This window comes from Stigmatopora argus, chromosome 1 (genome assembly GCF_051989625.1).
Source record: "Stigmatopora argus isolate UIUO_Sarg chromosome 1, RoL_Sarg_1.0, whole genome shotgun sequence".
In the NCBI taxonomy this organism is placed as follows: domain Eukaryota; kingdom Metazoa; phylum Chordata; class Actinopteri; order Syngnathiformes; family Syngnathidae; genus Stigmatopora; species Stigmatopora argus.
In genome coordinates, this window is record NC_135387.1 from 1,265,919 (window position 1) to 1,287,500 (window position 21,582).

Sequence of the window (21,582 nt, forward strand, 5' to 3'; positions counted from 1 at the left end):
AGATCTGCATGGAGGAATGAACCAAAATATCAGCAACAGTGTGTGAAAATCTTGTGTAGAGTTACAGAAAACGTTTGGCCTGTTATTGCCAGCAAAGGGTACATAAAGACAAAAAGGCCATTCAGAAAGTGATTAACACTGCCCAGAGGATTGTCGGCTGCTCTCTGCCCTCACTGGAAGACATTGCCAGCCCTCGTTACCTCAGCAGAGCCAGGAACATCATAGGGGACCCTTACCACCCTGGTCACAATCTGTTCCAGCTGCTGCCCTCTGGCAGACGCTATAGGTCCCACAAAGCACGGACAAATAGGCTTAAGGACAGTTTTTTTCCCCACATCCATCAGAACTCTAAATTTGCGGTAACATAACACACATTCCCTTCTGCGGTAATATGAAAAGATGTTTGGGTGGTGATCTGCCTCCTACTAGCTGACTGAAGGTAAGTGAAAGACTGAGAGGTTAAGCGACCTTTATCCATAACAGCAGAATGCCAAATTACAAGTCCGTAACTATCACTTATTTAGTTCTTTTGCCGAGTAAACACAGCTTATGGAGCAGCACCACCAATTTTGTCACACACAGTTTCTGGGTGTGATGACAAGTAGGCATTTAGTTGTTGTTGATAATGACGACAGGGCCTATGTCCGATTATTATTATTATAACAAATTATTGAGATAAGCTTTTGGTATTGACCAAATACTTATTTCCCACTATGATTTGCAAATAAATTCTTTAAAAATCAAACAATGTGATTTTCTGTTTTCTTTTTCCATATTCTCTCTCATGTTTGAGGTTTACCCATGTTGACAATTACAGGCCTCTGATATTTTCAAGTAGGATAACTTGCACAATTGGTGGTTGACTCAATATATCTTATTTGCCCCACATATGTACGTGTATATATATATATATATATATATATATATATATATATATATATATATATATATATATATATATATATATATATACAGTGGTACCTCGAGATACGAGCTTAATCCGTTCCGGAACTAAGCTCGTATGACGAGATTCTCGTAACTCGAGCGGACGTTTTCCTTTGAAATGAATGGAAAACAAATTAATTCGTTCCAGCCTCCTGAAAAAACACCAAAAACAGGATATTGGATTGGAAAAAATGTTGTATTTCTTCTAATTCGCCATCTATTAACAAAGTAACACATAACTTGTGGTTTAATAGTAATAAAATGTGTTTAATCTAACTAAAATTGGGCAGATTTCGCCGACGGGAGACAGAGACGTTTGGGGGCGTGGGGGGGGGGTCGTTTTTTTTCCACGACAACGCACTCGTTAACGGAACAAACAAATTTAAATTAACTTGGTTTAATATATACAGACACTCAAACATACGTTTAATGTAACTTTAAACAAAACTGAATTCTAATTTTGTTGTAATCTTTTGTTACCTTCGTTTTTCGGGTTGGCGGTTTGCCACACCTCCGCCCTCACGTTTGCTATCGATGGACTGTTTGCTGTTGTATTGCCTTCAAAATATTCCCAAAATGATGCACACAAATGTCCTCACAATAGGATAACGCACGACCACTTGCCAACGAGAAATAGTCTTTAAGGAACGATCGCGGGACCTTTCCTAAGAAAGAATAACAGGAAATGACATAGCTGAGCTTCCCACGTAGTGATTTTGGGTAATGAAGTTTTATTCTGAGAAAGGTTGCCATTGCCTATGGGTGTTGTGTGCAGGAGTATACTTCATTACCCAGAAAGCCCTCTTTTTGCATGCGCGTTGTGCTTTTCCTGGTCCTAGGAGGAACTCGTCTGAATTAATCGTTCCATGCTCGTAAATATTGTTATACACGAAAGATATGCAAAAAAGACCTGGCTTGGTCGCGTCACGAAATTTTGACCGCATAACCGGCGAATTATTCGATCAAAATTTCCCCCGTAACACGAGCATTTTGTATGACGAGCGGTCGTATGACGAGGTACCACTGTATATATATATATATATGTGTGTGTGTGTGTGTACATTTATGTATAATGTCATGGCTCTCTTGAGTTTCCAGTTATTTCTACAACTCAGATTTTTCTCTGATAGAGTGATTGGAACAGATACTTTGTCACAAAAAACATTCATAAAGTTTGGTTCTTTTATGACTTTATAATGGGTGAACAGAAAAAAGTGATCAAATCTGCTGGGTCAAAAATATACATACAGCAGCGCTTATATTTGGTAATATGTCCCTTGGCCATTTTCACTTCAATTAGGCGCTTTTGGTAGCCGTCCACAAGCTTCTGGCAAGCTTCTGGTTGAATCTTTGACCACTCCTCTTGACAGATTTGGTGCAGTTCAGTTAAATTTGATGGCTTTCTGACATGGACTTGTTTCTTCAGCATTGTCCACAAGTTCTCAATGGGGTTTAAGTCAGGACTTTGGGAAGGCCATTCGAAAACCTTAATTCTAGCCTGATTTAGCCATTCCATTACCACTTTCAATCTGTGTTTCGGGTCATTGTCCTGTTGGAACACCCAACTGCGCCCAAGACCCAATCTTCGGGCTGATAACTTTAGGTTATCTTGAAGAATTTGAAGGTAATCCTCCTTCTTCATTATCCCATTTACTCCCTGTAAAGCACCAGTTTCATTGGCAGCAAAACGGCCCCAAGCATTACACTACCACCACCGTGCTTGACGGTAGGCATGTTGTACTTGGGGTTAAAGGCCTCACCTTTTCTCCTCCAAACATATTGCTGGGCATTGTGGCCAAACAGTTCGATTTTTGTTTTGTCTGACCACAGGACTTTCTTCCAGAAGGTCTTATCTTTGACCATGTGATCAGCAGCAAACTTCAGTCGAGCCTTAAGGTGCCACTTTTGGAGCAAGGGCTTCCTTCTTGCACGGCAACCTCTCAGTCCATGGAGTACAAAACATGCTTGACTGTGGACACTGACACCTGTGTTCCAGCAGCTTCAAATTATTGGGAGATCTGCTTTTTCGTGATTCTTAGTTGAATATTCACCCTCCTGACCAATTTTCTCTCAGCAGCAGGTGATAGCTTGCGTTTTCTTCCTGATCGTGGCAGTGACAAAACAGTGCCATGCACTTTATACTTACAAACTGTTGGGGCTACTTGCCAACACTTAAATAAACTCGAACACAAGAGCACACATTGAGACAGAAAGAATGAAATTTAAGGCCGCGTCTGCAGAGGCGGGGGTCAAGCAACAATTCAGATGCCGGAGAATGTGACTACTCTCCAGGCTCCTCCAAGCTATTTCCCGCCGAAAAGCTGCTTCAACTGTGTTTTTAATAGAGATAATATAATAATCGGACATAATAATAATCGGACATAGGCCCCTGTTGTAGTTATCACAACACAAAAAGCCTACTTGTCATCACACGCAGAAACTGCGTGTGACGAAATTGATGGTGCTTCTCCATAAGATACGTTTACTCGGCAAAAGACCTAAATCTAGTACGGACTTGTAATTGGCATTCTGCTATTGTGGATACAGGTCGCTTACCCCTCGCTTACCTCTCACTGTCTTCCACTTACCTTACTTCAGTCAGCTAGTAGGAGGCAGATCACCACCCAAAACCTCTTTTTATATTACCGCAGAAGGGAATGTGTGTTATGTTACCGCGAGTTTAGATGTCTGATGGATGTGGGGAAAATGTCCTTAAGCCTACTTGTCCGTGCTTTGTGGGACCTATAGCGTCTTCCAGAGGGCAGCAGCTGGAACAGATTGTGACCAGGGTGGTAAGGGTCCCCTATGATGTTCTTGGCTCTGCTGAGGTAACGAGGGCTGGCAATGTCTTCCAGTGAGGGCAGAGAGCAGCCGACAATCCTCTGGGCAGTGTTAATCACTTTCTGCATGGCCTTTTTGTCTGCCGCCGTGCTTCCAGCGTACCACACTGTGATGCCGTACGCCAGGATGCTCTCTACAGTGGTTTTATAGAAGGTTATCAGAAGCTTGGTGGCCAAGTTGTTCTTCCTAAGTACCCTGAGGAAATGGAGTCGTTTCTGAGCCTTCTTCACCACTGCCGTGATGTTTGTAGACCATGAGAGCTTATCCGTGACGTGGACCCCCAGGAATTTAAAGGACTGGACCCTGTCTACACATACTCCATTAATGAGGAGTGGGGCCAGATCTGTGCCGTGTCTGCGAAAGTCCAGGATTATTTCTTTAGTTTTCGTGGTGTTCAGTGTGAGATTGTTCACCGAGCACCACGAAGACAAATTGTTGACCTCATCTCTGTAAGCCGACTCATAAGACAAGTCATAAAAATGGGAGGCGTTAATACAAATGAAGGCGGTGGAGTACAAAAGGTATAGTGCACATTTTAACCAATAGGTGTAAATAAATTATATTCTAGTAACTTCTAATACATCAGAGTGCAAAAGTGTGCAAGATTAAATATAAGAATACAATTCATATTTCACATTTCCCCCCTGAAGTAACTAAAATAATTTTCTTTAAACACATCAATTTGTATCCCTCCTTTTCAGGTTTTAGAATGCAAATATCATCAGTTACTATTCATAGGGTATGGAAAATAACAAAGTCACTTGTCAAGGCAGAGGCGAAAACTCAAGTTTACTCAGCGGTACTTGAGAAAAAATTCCTCTACATCCCTCTTAATGAGCGAACACAATTTTTAAGTCAAGACAAGTACATTTACCCGGAGGACTCAACATTCTGGGATTCGTCACACTTTGGAGGAGTGCAAGAATCTCCAGCATGGTTTGTCATGCTGTGGTACTGTATGTCACTGTAAGCTACCACCGTGTGCTGGATAGTGTTTTGAATCATAGCTTTCATACAAGGGATTACACACATTAAGAAAATACAGAATAGTAGTAAAGCCGCAAGAAAGGGAGTTGCAAATTTAATCAGAATATAGAACCATGATCCGGTTGTGGTTTGAATTGCACTGGTGTTAATCTCTTATTTCTTACTGGTATTTTCACTCCCCTTAAAAGGAATGCATCTTGGACCATCTGCACCATTGCACAACGACCTTTCCATGCTGTGGGCAAACTCAAATACACTGTATGTCCACACATCCAATACCCATCATCTTGAGGATCAGTGCCCATCACATCAGGGACAGTGTAATAGTCCCTGCAGGTGGCACCCAGGCGCGCTACTGTGGCATTGAACCGGGCTTTGTTAGTGGTGTCTCGTGTGCACAGATTAAGTACCTGACTACGGTATTTCATGGGGACTTCTCCTACCGGTCTAGAGTTGCGCCAGAAATACATGTTACTAGTGAAACACACAGCCTTAAAATCGCGTGGGTATGGGACGTTGTTTAACATAGCTAGATTTGTCCAACCATAGTTCAAAAGCCTTGTGAATTTTCTACCTGTTAAAGGTGGTACAGTGGCATCAATCTCGGGAACTATAGATCTAATTGCATCTTCTAGGTACCGTGATCTCAGGATGTCGGGATACCATAGAGGTGTGTAGGTGTTATAGGCATAGGGGTCAATTGGCTTGGGATACACTGGTGGGGTACCTGCGGAAAAGGGCATACGACTACACACATAACAACTTTCTTTCACACCAGTTAGTTTTTTCTGAAATACCATGAAATTATACCACATATTTTCTTTGTAGTGGTTCTTTGGATTGTTCTTTTCATACCACTTCACTCTCCTCTGTGACAAGAGCACAGCATCGTCTCGTTTTTCAACTCAAGTCTCTGTGGGCGTGGCATTCAGCCACACCCAGGCTGCCACTGACAGTACGGTCACTGTGATGAGGGTGGAAACAGCTTTCATTTTGGCTTCTGTGTGAGGGTGCAAAGACTATGAGGGGTCAAGGTTAGGTGAGGGGTGCTCGTGGCAGGTGAGCAGACGTCAGATGAGTTTTTCACAGACAAGGGTTTTGGCACCGTCCGACTTCCAGTCTACTCAGAGTCACCGATGTCTCGAACTACTTTGACCTGGGATTGGTGAATCCACGTCGACCTCTCAGCAATCTTTACTGCTGTGGGGGTGGTGAGTTGAACCACGAATGGGCCTTCCCAACGTGGCTAGGACCAGGACTTCCTTTTTATGACTTGAATCAGGATCTGGTCACCAGGCTTCACCACCTCCTGTAAGGGTGACAAAGGGGATAACAACATCTTACATGTATTTTGGACAAGTTTTTCTCTAAACATTTTTACCATCCACTCTGAGTGGATCTGCCTCACCCTCAGTCTCTTGCCATGGTTCACCTTCCCATAGAGGAAGTTGGAATGGTCTTCCATGAACTATCTCAAAAGGTGTTAATCCTGAGCTAGTTGGTACTATTCTCATATATGTTTTGATCAGTGATAGGCATTCTGGCCATGGCTTTTTTGTCTCTTAAAATGGTTTTCTTAAGCCTTAGTTTTATTGTACCATTCGTTCTCTCTACCAGTCCCTCGCTTTGCGGATGGTACGAGCAGTGGTTTTTTAGACTTATTCCTAGGTGTTTTGCCATGTGTTGCACTATGCTGTTTACAAAATGAGCTCCATTGTCACTCCAGATGAATCTGGGGATCCCATGTTCTGGGATTATGTGTTTAAAGATGGCTTTAGCCACCGTCAATGCGTCTGGTGATTTTGAGGGGACTATTTCAGTCCATTTTGAGAATGAGTCAATCAAGACTAAACAGTATTTATATTGGTTGCTTCTGGATAATTCAATGAAATCCATGTGTATAATTTCAAATGGGTAGGTACCTTTTGGGCATTGGCCTTGTTTGGGCCTGAGGTTACCTTGCACATTATGTCTGCAACAAATTAAACAGTTCTTACAAAAAAAAATTAAGTAGGTATTTAGACCTGTTGGCACATAAAACACACGCTGTACCATATTAATCATTCCCCCTGTTGAGACATGCGCCTTCCCATGGCTCAATTTTGCTACCATTTGGAATAAATTCTTTGGTAAGCATGGTAGGCATTTTGTTGTGTATAGGCCGTCTACAGACTGTTCTGCGCCTTTAAGTATCCATGCATATTTTTCTTTCTGTGGTGCAATGTTTTGCATATCAATTAATACTGTTTTGGGGATTGACTCATTTTGTTGTTGTTGTTGTTGTTGTGTATACTGTGCAGTAAGTGTTTGTGCTGCTTCTTTAGCTGCTGTATCTGCTCTAGCATTTCCTCTACTAATTCTGTCGCTGTTGTTATTATGTGCCTTACATTTGCACACAGCTATGTGGCTTGGAAGTAGTACTGCGTTAAGTAATTGTTTCAGCAGTTCGGCATGTTCTACTGATTTGCCTGTGGATGTTTTCATCCCTCTTCTATTCCATTGTGCGGCAAATACATGTAGAGTGGAGTGTGCATATTGGCTGTCTGTATAAATGGTGACCTTCTTACCTTTAAACAATTTGCATGCCTTTGTCAATGCTATAATTTCTGCAGCTTGATCTGAGAGATTAGATGGCAATTTTTCTGCACATAAGAGTTTGTTATCTGTGACGACTGCGAATTCTACTTGATTTTTTCCTTGTTCTGATTTGGATGCTGATCCATCTACGTATACATACGTGCTGTCTGGAATAGGAGTATCTTTGAGATCTGGTCTTGGTTTGCAGCTTTCGCTGGTTCTTTCATCACATTGGTGTGGATCTCCGTCTTCTTCAGTTGGTATTAACGTTGCTGGGTTAAAGGTATTGCATCGCTTAATGGTGAGATGGGGTTGCGATAACAATGTGGCTGTTATGGCCAGGTGTCTTGCTGATGACAGGAACAACATTTTGGTTTGTGTTATCAGTAGATCCACTTCATGGGGAACTTGGAGTGTGAGTGGATGGAACAGTAAAAGTTCAGCTGTCATCTGGACGGCTAATGCTGCTGCGCACACTGCTCGTACACACGGAGGTAGAGCAGCTGCAACTGGGTCCAGTCGTTTTGAGTAGAACGCTACTGGTTTCATCTTTGTTCCATGTGGTTGTAGTAACACTGATGTCATGAACGTTCCTTTGCAAGTCACTGTTTGGGTTGTTTTTTCGTCTGTGGTTTTGGACATTGCTGGATGGCTTCTCGTCTTCCATCCGTTAGTTCCCTTCCTTTCTGTGAGACTCGGTGTCCCAGGAAGGTAACTGACTCCTGACAGTACTGCAATTTCTTCAGCGACGCCTTGTTCCCAGTTTGCTCCAGATGTTTGAATAATCTGATCGCTTCTTCTTTGTTTTCCTCTTCTGTGGGACTGGCTATCAGTATGTCGTCTACATATACTAGGATCTGTGTGGTGTCTTTATGTTCATGCTGATTTATACATGCTGCGATCTCTTGTGAGAATATTGTGGGGCTGTCACAGAACCCCTGTGGCAGCCTTGTGTATGTGTATTTGGTTCCTTCGAACATGAAACCAAACCAGTCTTGGGCTGTTTTGTGTAATGGAACAGAAAAAAATGCATTGCTTCGATCAATTACTGTAAAGAATTTCTGATGTGGTTTTGACCATGTGGTGCTCAAGTTCAACTGGCACGCAACAATTCCGGCCTTACAGAGTGAGATGCTTCCGAAGAGAAGGTTTTCTGCCCTGAATCATCACGCACTGGCGGAGGCTTCCGAGGCTGTTGACTGGGCTTCCTTCATGGAGATCACTTCAGTCGGCGAGCTGTGGACATTGTTGAAACAATCCATACTCCGGGTGACTGAGCGTTCAGTACCATTGTCAATGCCACGGCACCAGAAGCACAAACCCTGGGCGACGCAAAAGGTGAAGCGGGAACGGACTCTCAGAGATGTTGCTTGGCGCCAATTCCAGGAACGAGGCACGGCAGCAGCATAGTAATAGGGCAGTGTTCACTGAAAGGCAAGAGCGGAGCAATTATGAACTGAGGTTAGCGCAGTCATCTCGTGCAAACCCCAAACGCTTCTTTGCCCATGTTCAAGCCAACAAACGTCTACACAATCAAGTGGTTAAACTCAAGGATGCTGATGGAATCGGTGTCACGGATGCAGAGGGGCAAAGCTCTCTTTTTGCTAGGGTGTTCGCAGGCATTTACAAAGCCGATAATGGGCGACCAGCACCTCCATTTGCTCGGGATGTTCCCCCAATGCCTGCAGTTGCCATTACACATCCTGAAGTCTACCGAGCCTTGATGTGTCTGGACGCCACTAAAAGCCATGGTCCGGATGGTATTCACCCGAGGGTCCTCCAGGCACTCGCTCCGACCATAGCACTTCCCCTCGCATATCTCTTCACACTGTCCTTGCAATCAGGTGACATCCCCGAAGACTGGAGACGGGCCGTCATCTGCCCTATCTATAAGAAAGGAGACCGAGAAGACCCGTTGAATTACCGACCGGTCTCCCTCACTTCAGTAATCTGCAAAATGTTCGAATCTCTTATCAAAACATCCATGATGGCCCATCTCCAGAACGCAGCGGCGATCTCCGATGGTCAGCATGGCTTCGTGTCCAAGAGATCCTGCCTCACCAACTTGCTGATGATGGAGGAATGGGTCACTCAATTAATGGACGATCGACAAATTGCCGACCTGGTCTTCCTGGACTTCGCCAAGGCGTTTGACTCGGTCAACCATCGCTTGCTACTCCGCAAGTTGGAAGCGTATGCGATTCACCCAGCAGTCGTGAGGTGGATTGGTGCGTTTTTGGCTGGCCGCACCTTTCAGGTACAAGTCAACGGCATACTCTCAGAGACTCACAACGCCCCCAGCGGTGTCCCCCAAGGCTCCGTTCTTGGACCACTGCTGTTCGTGGTGTTTGTAAACGACCTGCCAGAGCACATCTCCCAGCGGGTTCTCCTCCGATGATGTGAAGCTCGTTGCTCCCCGGAGCGACTACGAGGACCTGCGTAGGTGCCTTCATCACGTGTGGAGATGGTCGAACCTGTGGGACCTGCAGCTCAACATCACGAAATGCAGTCATTTGGCTATTGGGGCTCCTCCTGATGCACCTCTTGACTTTGAACCGGGACGCCTGGAACTGGAACGATCTCAACGGTGCAAAGATCTGGGCATCATTGTCGACGACACGTTCAAACCAACGGCCCAATGCATCCAAGCAGCCAACAAAGCTCGCGGAGTGCTGTTCCTAATGTTCCGGTCCTTTGCCATAATCACAGCAGACATCTTCCTTCCGTTGTATGTTTCCCTGGTGAGGCCCATTCTCGAGTATGGGATCCAAGCCGCATCACCGTACCTCGCCAGGGACATCCAGCATCTGGAGCTGGTCCAGAGGCTTGCAACGAGGATGGTCCGCGGCCTCAGCTTAATGTCCTACGAGGAATGATGCCAGCGACTCAACCTGCCGACCCTTGAGGCTAGGCGTCTGCGAGGGGACCTGATACTGGCCTACAACATCCTCCACGGTATCTACAACATGCCCCGCGACCTCTTCTTCACGCCTGCACCTGATCGTGGTCTGAGGGGTCATCCGTGGAAGCTGTATCCTCGCAGGTTCCGGTTGAATCGGCGGAAGGCTGCTTTTTCAGTGCGCATCGCCGGTCCTTGGAACCGGCTTCCGTAGAGTGTGGTCGAGAAGCCGACGGTCGCCCAGTTCAAGAGGGCTCTGGATGACGTTTTGGCCGTGAACCAGTGACTACACCGCGTTTTGTTGCACATTTCTTGTATCTTTGTTACATGGCCCTTAGCCTTGTGCTTTTTCTTGCCAATAAATTGAATTGAATTGAATTGAATTAACTCGTTCAACAGTATGTGTGGGTCTGGTACACAGGGTGCTCTGGATTTCACTGCTTCATTGACCCGTCTTAGGTCCTGGACCAAGCTCCACGTTCCCGTCTCTGTTTTCTTCACGGGAAAGATAGGTGTGTTACATTCGCTTGATGGACTTTCAATTAGAATGCTTGCTTCGAGCATTTCTTTAATTACTGGTCGGATGCCATCTATAGCATCTGGTTTAAGGGGGTATTGTTTTGCTCGTGGTCAATATGATGTCTTGGGCTCAATTCTTACTTCCTTTGCTGTGGTCATTTTTCCTACGTCTGCTTTTGATTTGGACCACAGTGAACTCGGTACTGTAGGGAAATCTTCAGCTTGTAGCAGTATGTAGTCTTGTCATGCAGTCAAATGCGTTTTCGGACTTGCTTGAGTCATCCACTTCAGCTTATGTCTTGTCACTGTTCCATATGGGGTGTTTGTCAGCACGCTGACTGTGGGAGTCTGATGTGACCATGACTCCTCGCTTCTGGTCTCCAAGAATTGCACCATGTGTCCTAGGTCTTTCCAGGACCTGTGGGGTTTTCTCTTTATGGACACATGGGGTGTTATCTCAAACTGTAGCAGTTTTTCCGCTTGAGGCGGCAAGTCCACTGAGGTGGCCGCATCTCCCTCTGCCGTGGAGTACAGGTCTCCAGTCGAACTAGTTGGGGTCCCAGTCGTTCAAACTGTTTAACAAATTCCGGTCTGACTTTCCCAAACTTCATGGTGATGTGTAGTGGCCAGTGGGTTTGTTTTTGGCCATTTACATTTTCAAATTTGGATTTTAAATGCCGGATTACAGATGAGGGCCCTTGTGTTGCTAAATCTAGGGAGTAGAACGTATGAGGTTCCTCTTGATCTTCGACTACTTGGATTTCCGCTTCTTCCCACCTGTGTACTGGTTTCATACCATCATCCGTGGGGATAAGGCTGATTCCCAGTTTACGGAGTAGATCTCTTCCCAGGAGGTTCACAGGACAGTTCTTACTCAGGACGAACTTTGCTTCATGGTTTCGTCCATTTTCATCTGTTATTTTTGTTTTCTTCGACTTCTTCAATAGCTCCATGTGTCCTCCTGCTCCTATCACAGTGATCCAAGGAGGAGTACAAAAGGTGTAGTGCACAATTTAACCAATAGGTGTAAATAAATTCTATTCTAGTGACGTCTGATACATCAGAGTGCAAAAGTGTGCAAGATTAAATATAAGAATACAATTCATATTTCACACAAACAATTGCACTGTTGCTCTTGGGACCTGCAGCTGCTTTGAAATGGCTCCAAGTGACTTTCCTGACTTGTTCAAGTCAAGGATTCGCTTTTTCAGATCCATGCTGAGCTCCTTTGACTTTCCCATTGAGCCCTATTTAAATGGCCTCAGAAAAGTCACCAGCTGTAGTCACTCATAATCACTCACAAGAAATTAAGAGGCCATGCTATGAAGCTCATTTCACTGACACAACTTTCTAAGTCACCAAAATTGCTAAATCGTGTTGCTGTATGTATATTTTTAACCCAGCAGTTTTGATCACCTTTTCTGTTAACCCATAATAAAATCATGAAAGAACCAAACTTCATGAATGTTTTTTGTGACAAAGAAGTATCTGTTCCAATCACTCTATCAGAGAAAAGTCAAGAGTTGTGGAAATAACTGGAAACTCAAGAGAGCCATGACATTATTTTCTTCACAAGTGAATGTAAACTTTTGACCACAACTTTGTGTGTGTGTGTATATATATATATATATATATATATATATATATATATATATATATATATATATATATATATATATATATATATAAAGAAGCCATAGTGTACAATTGAAAGATTTTTTTTTTAAATTAACCATCATCATCACTACCACAAGAGCCTTGGTTTTACTGAATAATTATTTGTTTTCATTGCTTTTATTCAGACCAAAATTTTGGAGAAGGTGCTTCTGTGGCTTGTATCTTCAGAATCTCCGGAGCTAGAGCCCTGCAGCTGTTATCGTCATCATATCCCCTGCCCAGACTTCTAATGTTTAGAGGGCGGTGAAATGTTAATTTGCCTATTTGCAAGATGTGTGAATAAAGTGTACTTTCAGTATGACGTTGGCACGCTATTTGTGTTTATCTACTTACGCCACACTCTCTTGCTCGCCCTCTCACTCTCTTTCACATCACTCACATGAGCGGCAAGAACAGCATTAAATATTACCTCAACATTAGAACCCAATTCTTTCCAATATATAAACAAATAATAAATATAATAATATACCTACCCCAATAATAAACCCATAACTTTAATTTATGTTAGGCACACTGAGGAAAAACTCAACTACACAGTGAAGAATGAGGAACTCATCAGAGAGGGGTCATATCTTGACTCACTAATTATTTTGACGCGATGGCTCCTCAGTTAAACTTTGTGTAACGCATTACAAGCTTTATGCTTTAGTGTAATATTTTTGTTTTCATTAATAAGAATGAGGGTTGTTCCAAATGTAATGCATCCTGTGTTTTTTTCACCAATTGGCTCAGAGGGGATTACAAATTGCATTGTTACAAAGACTGCACTTCATGAACTGAGTATTTACATTACTTTATAAATAGATAATATTTAGATATTAATACATAAGTCTATTGATATGCTTATAGCTGTAATATTTAAGAAATATACACTTTTATAATTGTACTTGTATTTCTGTATCGGCGCAAAAATGTATTGTAGTAGTAATGGGGTGATCCTATTTGCGGTTTTTCGTTCATCACAGCTGTGTCTACATTAACCGCAATATTCGATGGGGGCTTTGCTCTTGTTTTTTTAAATCATGTGGACGGTCGAACTTGTACATTAAGGCTGGCTTTACTATGAAGCCAGCCATCAGCATCCCCACACATGATGGATGAGGGGGTTCATTCTTCTGCGGTGACATTTTTCTTCGGCGAGTCATTTTTCTTTGGCACCGAGTTCCACCCGATTCAAGCACCAAAAAAGAAGCGGAGCCCTGACTTCCGCCATTTTTCATGTCCCGTCTTTCGGTTGAGATTTCAGTGCGACGTTAGACATTTTTATAAACTTTTTTAATACTTAATATAAAATCTCCGATGTACTGTATGTCAATCACAGTTATCCGCTGATCAGCGTGATGAGTCTGCCAAGGCACACATTGTTTTCTGGGCTAGTTGCAGTACATGGGTGTCCAGAGTGCGCTCCTCTCTCAAATTGACAAAAACATTTTTTAACTCTACTAACATACACTGGCTTTGTAATCTTTCCACGGGCAACCGAGAATGTGTAGCAGTTACTTTTTTTTCCACATTGAGGAAGTCAAAGACACATCTCTGTTCTGAAGCACGTCCATGACAGGACTGACTTTCAAAGAATCTCACACTGCCAGTATATGCAACAGATAGATGAAATTTTCATTTTACAAATGCATAAATTCAATTCCCTCTGATCAGTACATATATATAAAAAAGAAAAGCCAATGTTCACACTTGAGGTGGGATATTAGCACAAAATGACTGAGTTATACACTTAGTAAGTTGAAAAGCTAAGTGATTTAGAAAACAAAAGGGGCCACCGATGGGCTATTGAGTTGCTAATTTAAACAACCCGGCCATTTGGCTGCCGTCTGGGAACAATATTGGAGTTACAAAAACCTGGGGTCTCTAGTGCGAGACAGTTTCCTCCTCTGTATATGTACAGATATTGTATCAAATATATCACAGCAGATCAAATGAGCTCTAGCTCATATTTGCAATCTTTGACCTACTTTGATAGCGATCCTGCAAATCACCCAGCTGTGAGGATTTCAGAACAATATGTGCAACTATGAGAGACTAGCTGAGACACTTATTCTAATTTCCAAGATCTACCAAAATAGTGGTAATGTTAGTCAATCTTTGCTCCTCATTCTTGATTTTTTTATTCATCTTCCATACCACACATCTTTGAAAGGGTTGCGGGGGTTGCTGGAGCCTAACCCAGCTGACTGGGCGAAAGGCAGACGACACCCTAGACTGGTCGCCAGTCAGCTGTAGGGCACATGGAGGGACATATTTATTTATATACAGACACTCCTCAACTTACGAACGCAATTGGTTCCGAGCGATTGTTCATAAGTTGAATTTGTTTGTAAGTTGATTTAGTGCTATATTTTGTATTATAATTTATGTTTAAGGCCTATATAAGTATATTGAAGGTTTATATAAGTGCATTTGTATGTTTAAGGCTTGTATAAGTAACACGCATTGGTTTGTACTGAAAAAAAAAACATTTAATAAAATGGAGAGAATATGTACAGTACTGTAGAGAGAGATAGATTTATGTATTAGAAACTGGCCAAAAGAAGCGACCTAATGACGATTGCACAGTTTTCTTTTTTTCATCATAAATGATGCAGTAGCACTGTATGGCATCATTCAATTGATTTGCAAACTTTGTGCAACGTTCAATATTTGGGTCCTGCTGCTCGATCTTTCTGTTTATAAATGGTACTGAATGTGCAACGCTCACCACTTTCTGACGCGCATCAAGCTTCGTTATTATTGCCACTCGTTTCAAATGAAATGGCTTGCCTCTTCCTTGCAACTCCCTCAATAGAAGCCTTTAGCTTTTTACCAACCATATTCAATATTGGATGCATGAGATATTTAATGATACAAATGAAAAAGGTTCTTTGCACACCGGAGATACATTCACGCACTTCCGCATTGCAACGAAGAAGGTAGATGCTGGGTGAGCTGAGCTCTCACAGCGCCAGGCGTCGGTATTAGCGGCGGAAAGAAGTACTACTCCGAAAAAGACGCGAAATACAAAATTGGACTTGCGAACATTTTTGGACTTAAACGCAATTTGCAGACATGTTCGTATGTACCGTTGTTCGTAAGTTGAATGTTCGTAAGTAGGGGAGCGTCTGTATACATTAAATATCACATTATATTTCCCCATTTTTAGTGGAATTACAATGGTCATGTTTCTCTGGCTTCTCATTTTCCTGCAGTTATGAATGAAAGGAAATTATTAATTTCTCTGTTTAGGTCGAAAGAATGTCACAGACATTGGTGCAAATAATTGCTGTTATATCAAATTAAATGTAAAAATTTGGCCGCTTTTCAAGGACGTGCTGACTCGCAACAGAGGTTGAAAGTCGTGCTTACATCGGCCATTGACCACATTATCACTTCACCATCTTTTGAATGAGGAGGGGCAATGGAAGCAGATGTGCTTTGTTTTTCTTGTTTTAGTTTGAAATTTATCGCATGTTTCATAGCAGCTTTTACAGTTGTATCTGCACATCCACTGGTTAGGATATCAGAAGAAGAATTTAGTTGAATAATTCGGACCAATGTTCCCTCTAAGCTGCGCAATTGCGCACTACTCTTGTCTTCTCCGCGCACAGCAAATCATATGGAGCGCACAAAATAAAATCCAATTTTATTTTATTTTTTGTTTTTTGTTTTTTTTCCCATGATGGCGCCGTTCACGCAGCAGCCAGTGGCAGTATCTCTGTCCACTCTTGTTTTTCGTGTTTTACAGCTTTTTTTAATTACATTTTAATATTTCTTAATACATTCCTTTTTACTTTACTGTGCAAATAGAAGAACAAGCGGTGAAATCGGGTGAGAACTGTCTAAATCTGCTGTGTGTGTGGTTGTGTGTGTGCGTGCGTGTGTGTCTATATGTGATCGTTTGTCTTCAACCTACACAATGGACTATAGTAAATGGAAATTAGCCCTCGGCTACAATCTTATATATGTTCATTAATATGTGCTATCCCTTATTAAATAAATCAAAGCAATATCATGGAAAAATATTGCATATAAATGGAAACTTGACTATCTCAAGTGACACGAAGGACATATGTGTAAAATAAGGTAAAATTTACGTCGGATTTGTGCATATTCTAATGGCATTTATGAAGATGTTTTATTTATAGATTTTTTCATTCATTTTCTGAACCGCTTTATTCACTTTATCGCTCGCGGGGGGTGCTGGAGCCTATCCCTGCTGACTTTGGGCCAGGGGCGGGGGAACAACACTCTGTATCGGTGGCCAGCCGATCGCAGGGCACAAGGAGACGGACAGCCATGCACACTCAGACCCATACCTAGGGGCAATTTTAGAGTGTTCAATCAGCCTACAATGCATCTTTTTGGGCTGTGGGAGGAAAACGTAGTACTCAGAGAAAACCCACGCAGGCCCAGGGAGAATATGCAAATTCAACACAGGTGGACTGTCAAAGCTGGGTTGCCTCGACAATAATCTTCATACAGAGGAAGCAGCAAAACACGTGGTAGTTTTTGACTCCCGGCCGAAGGAGGTCATCTGGAAGGGAGGCCTCATCTCGATGGCTCTCAAAATGGCCGCTGCCCGCTCCGCTTTCTTTGTTCTTGGCTAGCCCCCCACCCTTCCTAAGAAGGGGGCGAGCGGACGGACAGAGCTAGCGTCCACGTCGAGGTCCCCCAACCAGATACGCCGTCCGCTCGGTCGGTGATGGTATTTAATAGAAGTTAGGCGGAGACAAACTTTAGGCGGGAACACGAAAGGGGTGTGTTATATACAAAGTGATGACAGGCCTTGACCTGTAGGTGTCAGTAAAAATTCTATTCTAGTGACTAAATTCATAAGAGTGCAGAAGGGTGCAAGATTAAATATAAGAATACAATTCATATTTCACATGGACCGACCTGGATTTGAACCCAGGACCCCAGAGCTGTGAGGCCGAGACGCGGACCACTCATCTGCCGGGCCACCCATTCATAGATATTAATCATTACATTTTATTATTACTAAATCATTTATGTGTAGTAGACATGCACCTGCTTATGGCAGGTGTGATACTGGTGTGTGTCCATAGCGAGGAATGATGATGTTGCTCACACTGCTACTCAGTGAATAAATTAGAGGGAACATTGATTCTGACATTCCAAAGTTTAGATTTATCGATAAATGATTTTAATATTCTTATAATGAACTACACTCAGCTGCTTCTGACAACATGGCAAAATACTAATACAAGAGCTATTTTATGTGTGTATATTGTAGTTTTAGAACTTTTTTTCTCGTTTAGCTACTAAAATCGTTTTGTCACCACAGGTGCATGTTGAGGGTGTTGGATTCCTTTGGAACAGAACCAGAGTTCAACCACGCCCACTATGCCCAGTCCAAAGGGCACAAAACACCCTGGGGGAAGTGGAACCTCAATCCTCAGCAATTTAACACCATGTTTCGTAAGTCAGGCGAAAGCCATATTACAAAGCCTTTTACACAATGGTTTATCTATACTCTATACCAGGGGTCCCCAAACTTTTTCCTGTAAGGGCCACATAACCTTTCCCTTCTCTGATGGGGGGCCGGTGTCAGTTTGTAACAGAAAAAGTGTGACGATCGTAGGGGAGCTTAAAATTTTCATTGTTTTCCTGAAAGCCACACATAACCAAATAACCCTTTCCAGGTTCTTTACAGAAAAAAAGTCAGGAAACAAATAATAACACTATTAATGAAATAAATAATAACTAAATAACCCTCTCAGAGTTCTTCACAGAAAAAACAGGAAATAAATAACACTATTTATGAAATAAATAATAACTAAATAACTCTCTCTGGGTTCTTTATAGAAAAAAAGCCATGGAACATTAACTTTCTGTTGTGCCATGCACAATCTTAACAGATAAAAGTTCAGCTCAGTTGTCAGAGCAGAATCTCTCTCACGTCAACACTTTGCAGCACAGTGCTTGCTGGTGAATTAGGCAGTGGACTCGTAGCGGGGCGGTGAGACCCCTTTTTTCCAACTCCCGGTTCATGCGTCCCATTAGACCGCGAGTTTCGCCCACCATGCTAGGAGCCCCGTCAGTCGTGGTGCTAGCTAGCTTTGACCAGTCCAGGTCCAACTTCTCCATGGTTTGGCACACTTTGTCAAAAATATCCTCTCCCGTTGTAGTCCCTTTGAGACTTTGGAGGGCTGCCAGATCCTCGCATATCTCAAAGTTTGCGCTAACTCCACGAATAAAAATGAGCAGTTGCGCTGTGTCTTGCACGTCCGTGCTTTCATCCAGTGCTAATGAAAAAAAGTCAAATTCTTTCGTCTTCTGCTGCAGCTGGGCATATACATTACTCCCGATTTCTTCAACGCATCTGGTGATTGTACTCGCCGACAGACTTACGGCATTAAATGCATCTTTCTTCTCGGGACACACCTCCTCCGCGACAGCATCCATACATTTCCTAACAAACTCTCCGTCAGTGAAAGGCTTACCGCTGCTTGCTATCAGTTTAGCAACTCGAAAGCTGGCCCGAACGGATGGTTCAGCTGAGCTTGGCGTACAAATGTATTCTGCTGAGATAGTTCACTTTTTCGCTTTGAGTTTGTCTGCTCGTATTTGGCCTTGCAAGCTATCGTACTTGTCTTTGTGACGGGATTCATAGTGTCAAATCAAAATCAAATAGTATTCGCTTTTTCTTTTCCTTTTAAGTGTGAGTGCTCCCAATCAGTGTTACCTTTCCTTTGGTTACTGCTCCTCATGTTTCAAAGATATTAACCAAGAAAAGACAACTTGTGTGATCTCACTTGACTGTACAGAATTAAAAATAGATTTAAAACAAACAAAATACTGTTAAATAATAAAAGCACAACAACAGTCTGGTTGGTTATGTGGATGAAGCAGTTACTTTTGGAACTCTTTTGGAATACGTCATCACAGATGTCAAACACGGTCAGAAAGAGGGCACGCGGTCAAGATTGTGTTCTTTGAATACCGCCACCGTCTCTTGACAAATGAGACAAACTGCCTTTTCTTTGCATTGAACAAAAAAATAATCGTTTGTCCACTCCAGGTTAAATACCCTGCATTCTGAATAAATTTTTCTCTTACCTAACTTTTTCGCCATTATTCCGTTCTCTCTTTGACAGGGCGGGGCCTAGGATTTTTTTTGGGGGAAAAAAAATTCTGGATATTTTTTTTTCCAAATAGGAAATAAATCCGATAGCATCTCTGGTATTGTTCAGAGGGCCAGGCCAAATGTGCTGACGGGCCGTATCCGGCCCGCGGGCCGTAGTTTGGTGACCCCTGCTCTATACTATTATATAAATGTGTGTGTGTGTCTCTGTGTGTGTATCTGTTCTTTCCCTATCGACTCTGAAACGGCTGAACCGATTTTCATGAAAATTCACAGCTATACATTAGGCGTCTGCGAGTATTTTAGGCTAGGTTTTGTGTCAAAGCACCCTCAATAAGTATCGAAAGCTGTTAATCGAAAAAATCGGGTTTTCAAAAACATTGTCCGATTCACACCAAATTCGACACACGTTTGTAAGATCCCGTCATAATTTTTAATCCAGAGTTTCATGAACATGGGTCTCTTAACAGCAAATATAATTTAAAAAAAAAGAAAAATAAATACCAAACCCATTATTTATTGCCACCTGTCGCTATAAGAAGTTCTAACATCCCCCAATACCTCCTCGCATAACTTTTACCCATCTTTGACATAGTTCTTCTCCATTCCAACCCTACATGAAAACAATACAAACCCATTATTCGTAAATCGTCTTTACATTAGAACCCTGTTGAAAGGATGAGCATAAAGGAGATGTAAATTTGGCTCTTAGTATCCCGTGCACGCCTACATCAAACCCCCAATTTTTCAACTAATATCATACACTCGAACCAACTCGCCCAAGTACAGTGCCCGGCTCTCCTGCTTGTTAAAAATATTTTGATAGCTTATTGAGTGGTTGACTTGCGCTCATGCAAAAATATTAAATCTTTTGCCGAGCCTTTTCAGTTTTAAAAAGAGATAAGACTGTGGTCATCTAAAACAATGTAAGTTTAAAAAAATATTTACAAGAAAACAGAGTACTAGAATTTCTGAGATGGTATTTTATGGCGTGCACATTTATTTAGATCTTAACTAGCCCTGTCGCAATAACACATTTTAGTAGGGAGTATACATTTTATGGACAGAATATATGCGTAGGTGTAGTCGAGGCATTGAGGGGTCCGGTTTGGTGGCCACAGTATTGCGTTTTTGTTTTTTCTGAAGATGCATTCCTGTTGGTGTCATCAGGCTGTGGTCTTCAACTCTCACGAGTGATTTTGCAGTGTGAAGTGGTCAGGATGAGAATTAACACGTCCAAATTCCTGTCTATTCTTGTGACAGCTCACACACCAGACAACAGTTTCCTGGGATTTGTGGTTGAGCAGCACCTTAATGCCAGTGATATCAAACACATTGATGACATCAAGAGACAAAATCAGTCTCTAGTTTACGGCAAGGTCGACAACTTCTGGAAGGTATGACAACTCATCCTAATTACTTCAATGATCAAAATGATTAAACACAGCATATTTCCAAATGCACGGCATCGAGTTTCTAGGTTATTAAGTAACCAAGGTTGAAATGAAAAATTAGCTATTGGTGAGGTTTCAAAGAGCCACTTTTTCTTATCAGACCATACGCAATTGTAACATGTCACACTGCAGCAGTGACTCCAAGGGATTTGACGATATTTGGTGAAACACGGAGATGGGATGGACCAGTGAGTTAAGGTATGAAGGAACAAGACTAAACGGGGGCATATAAAAGATCGGAAACGTGTGTATGTGCGGTAGAGCATTGTCGCGAATACAACATTGCTACCTGAGAGCCAGTGGAACTCTTTGAGGATAGGTAATGTAATGGATACATTCTTGTTGAAGTTAATGGATGGGATTTGTGAGAGAAGCCAACAAGGGTGGAGACTTGGTCTAATTCTCACACAAGTCAAGGAGAGAGGTCAGCAATGGAAGTACAGTGGGCGGCATAAAATATGCGGTTACGTGGGGGGTTATTGACGTGTGGCCACGTTTATTTCTACTGGACCCGCAGACGGCCAGTGGTCCTCCTGATTTTTTGCTGGGGTGTCATTCTGGGTGGCTAGTCTAGTTTGCACAGCCGT

General features: G+C 42.5%; 1 protein-coding gene across 8 annotated transcripts in view; it reads left to right on the top strand.

The window, feature by feature from the left end:
• Window positions 1-21,582, top strand: part of mgat5 (alpha-1,6-mannosylglycoprotein 6-beta-N-acetylglucosaminyltransferase) — a 166,604-nt gene that overhangs the window by 84,801 nt on the left and 60,221 nt on the right. For all 8 annotated transcript variants that reach the window (XM_077602033.1, XM_077604184.1, XM_077606399.1 and 5 more), the window contains 2 exons: window positions 17,742-17,875; window positions 20,805-20,938. In XM_077602033.1, the coding sequence (XP_077458159.1) occupies window positions 17,742-17,875; window positions 20,805-20,938 (268 nt within the window). The remainder of the gene's footprint in view (window positions 1-17,741; window positions 17,876-20,804; window positions 20,939-21,582) is intronic.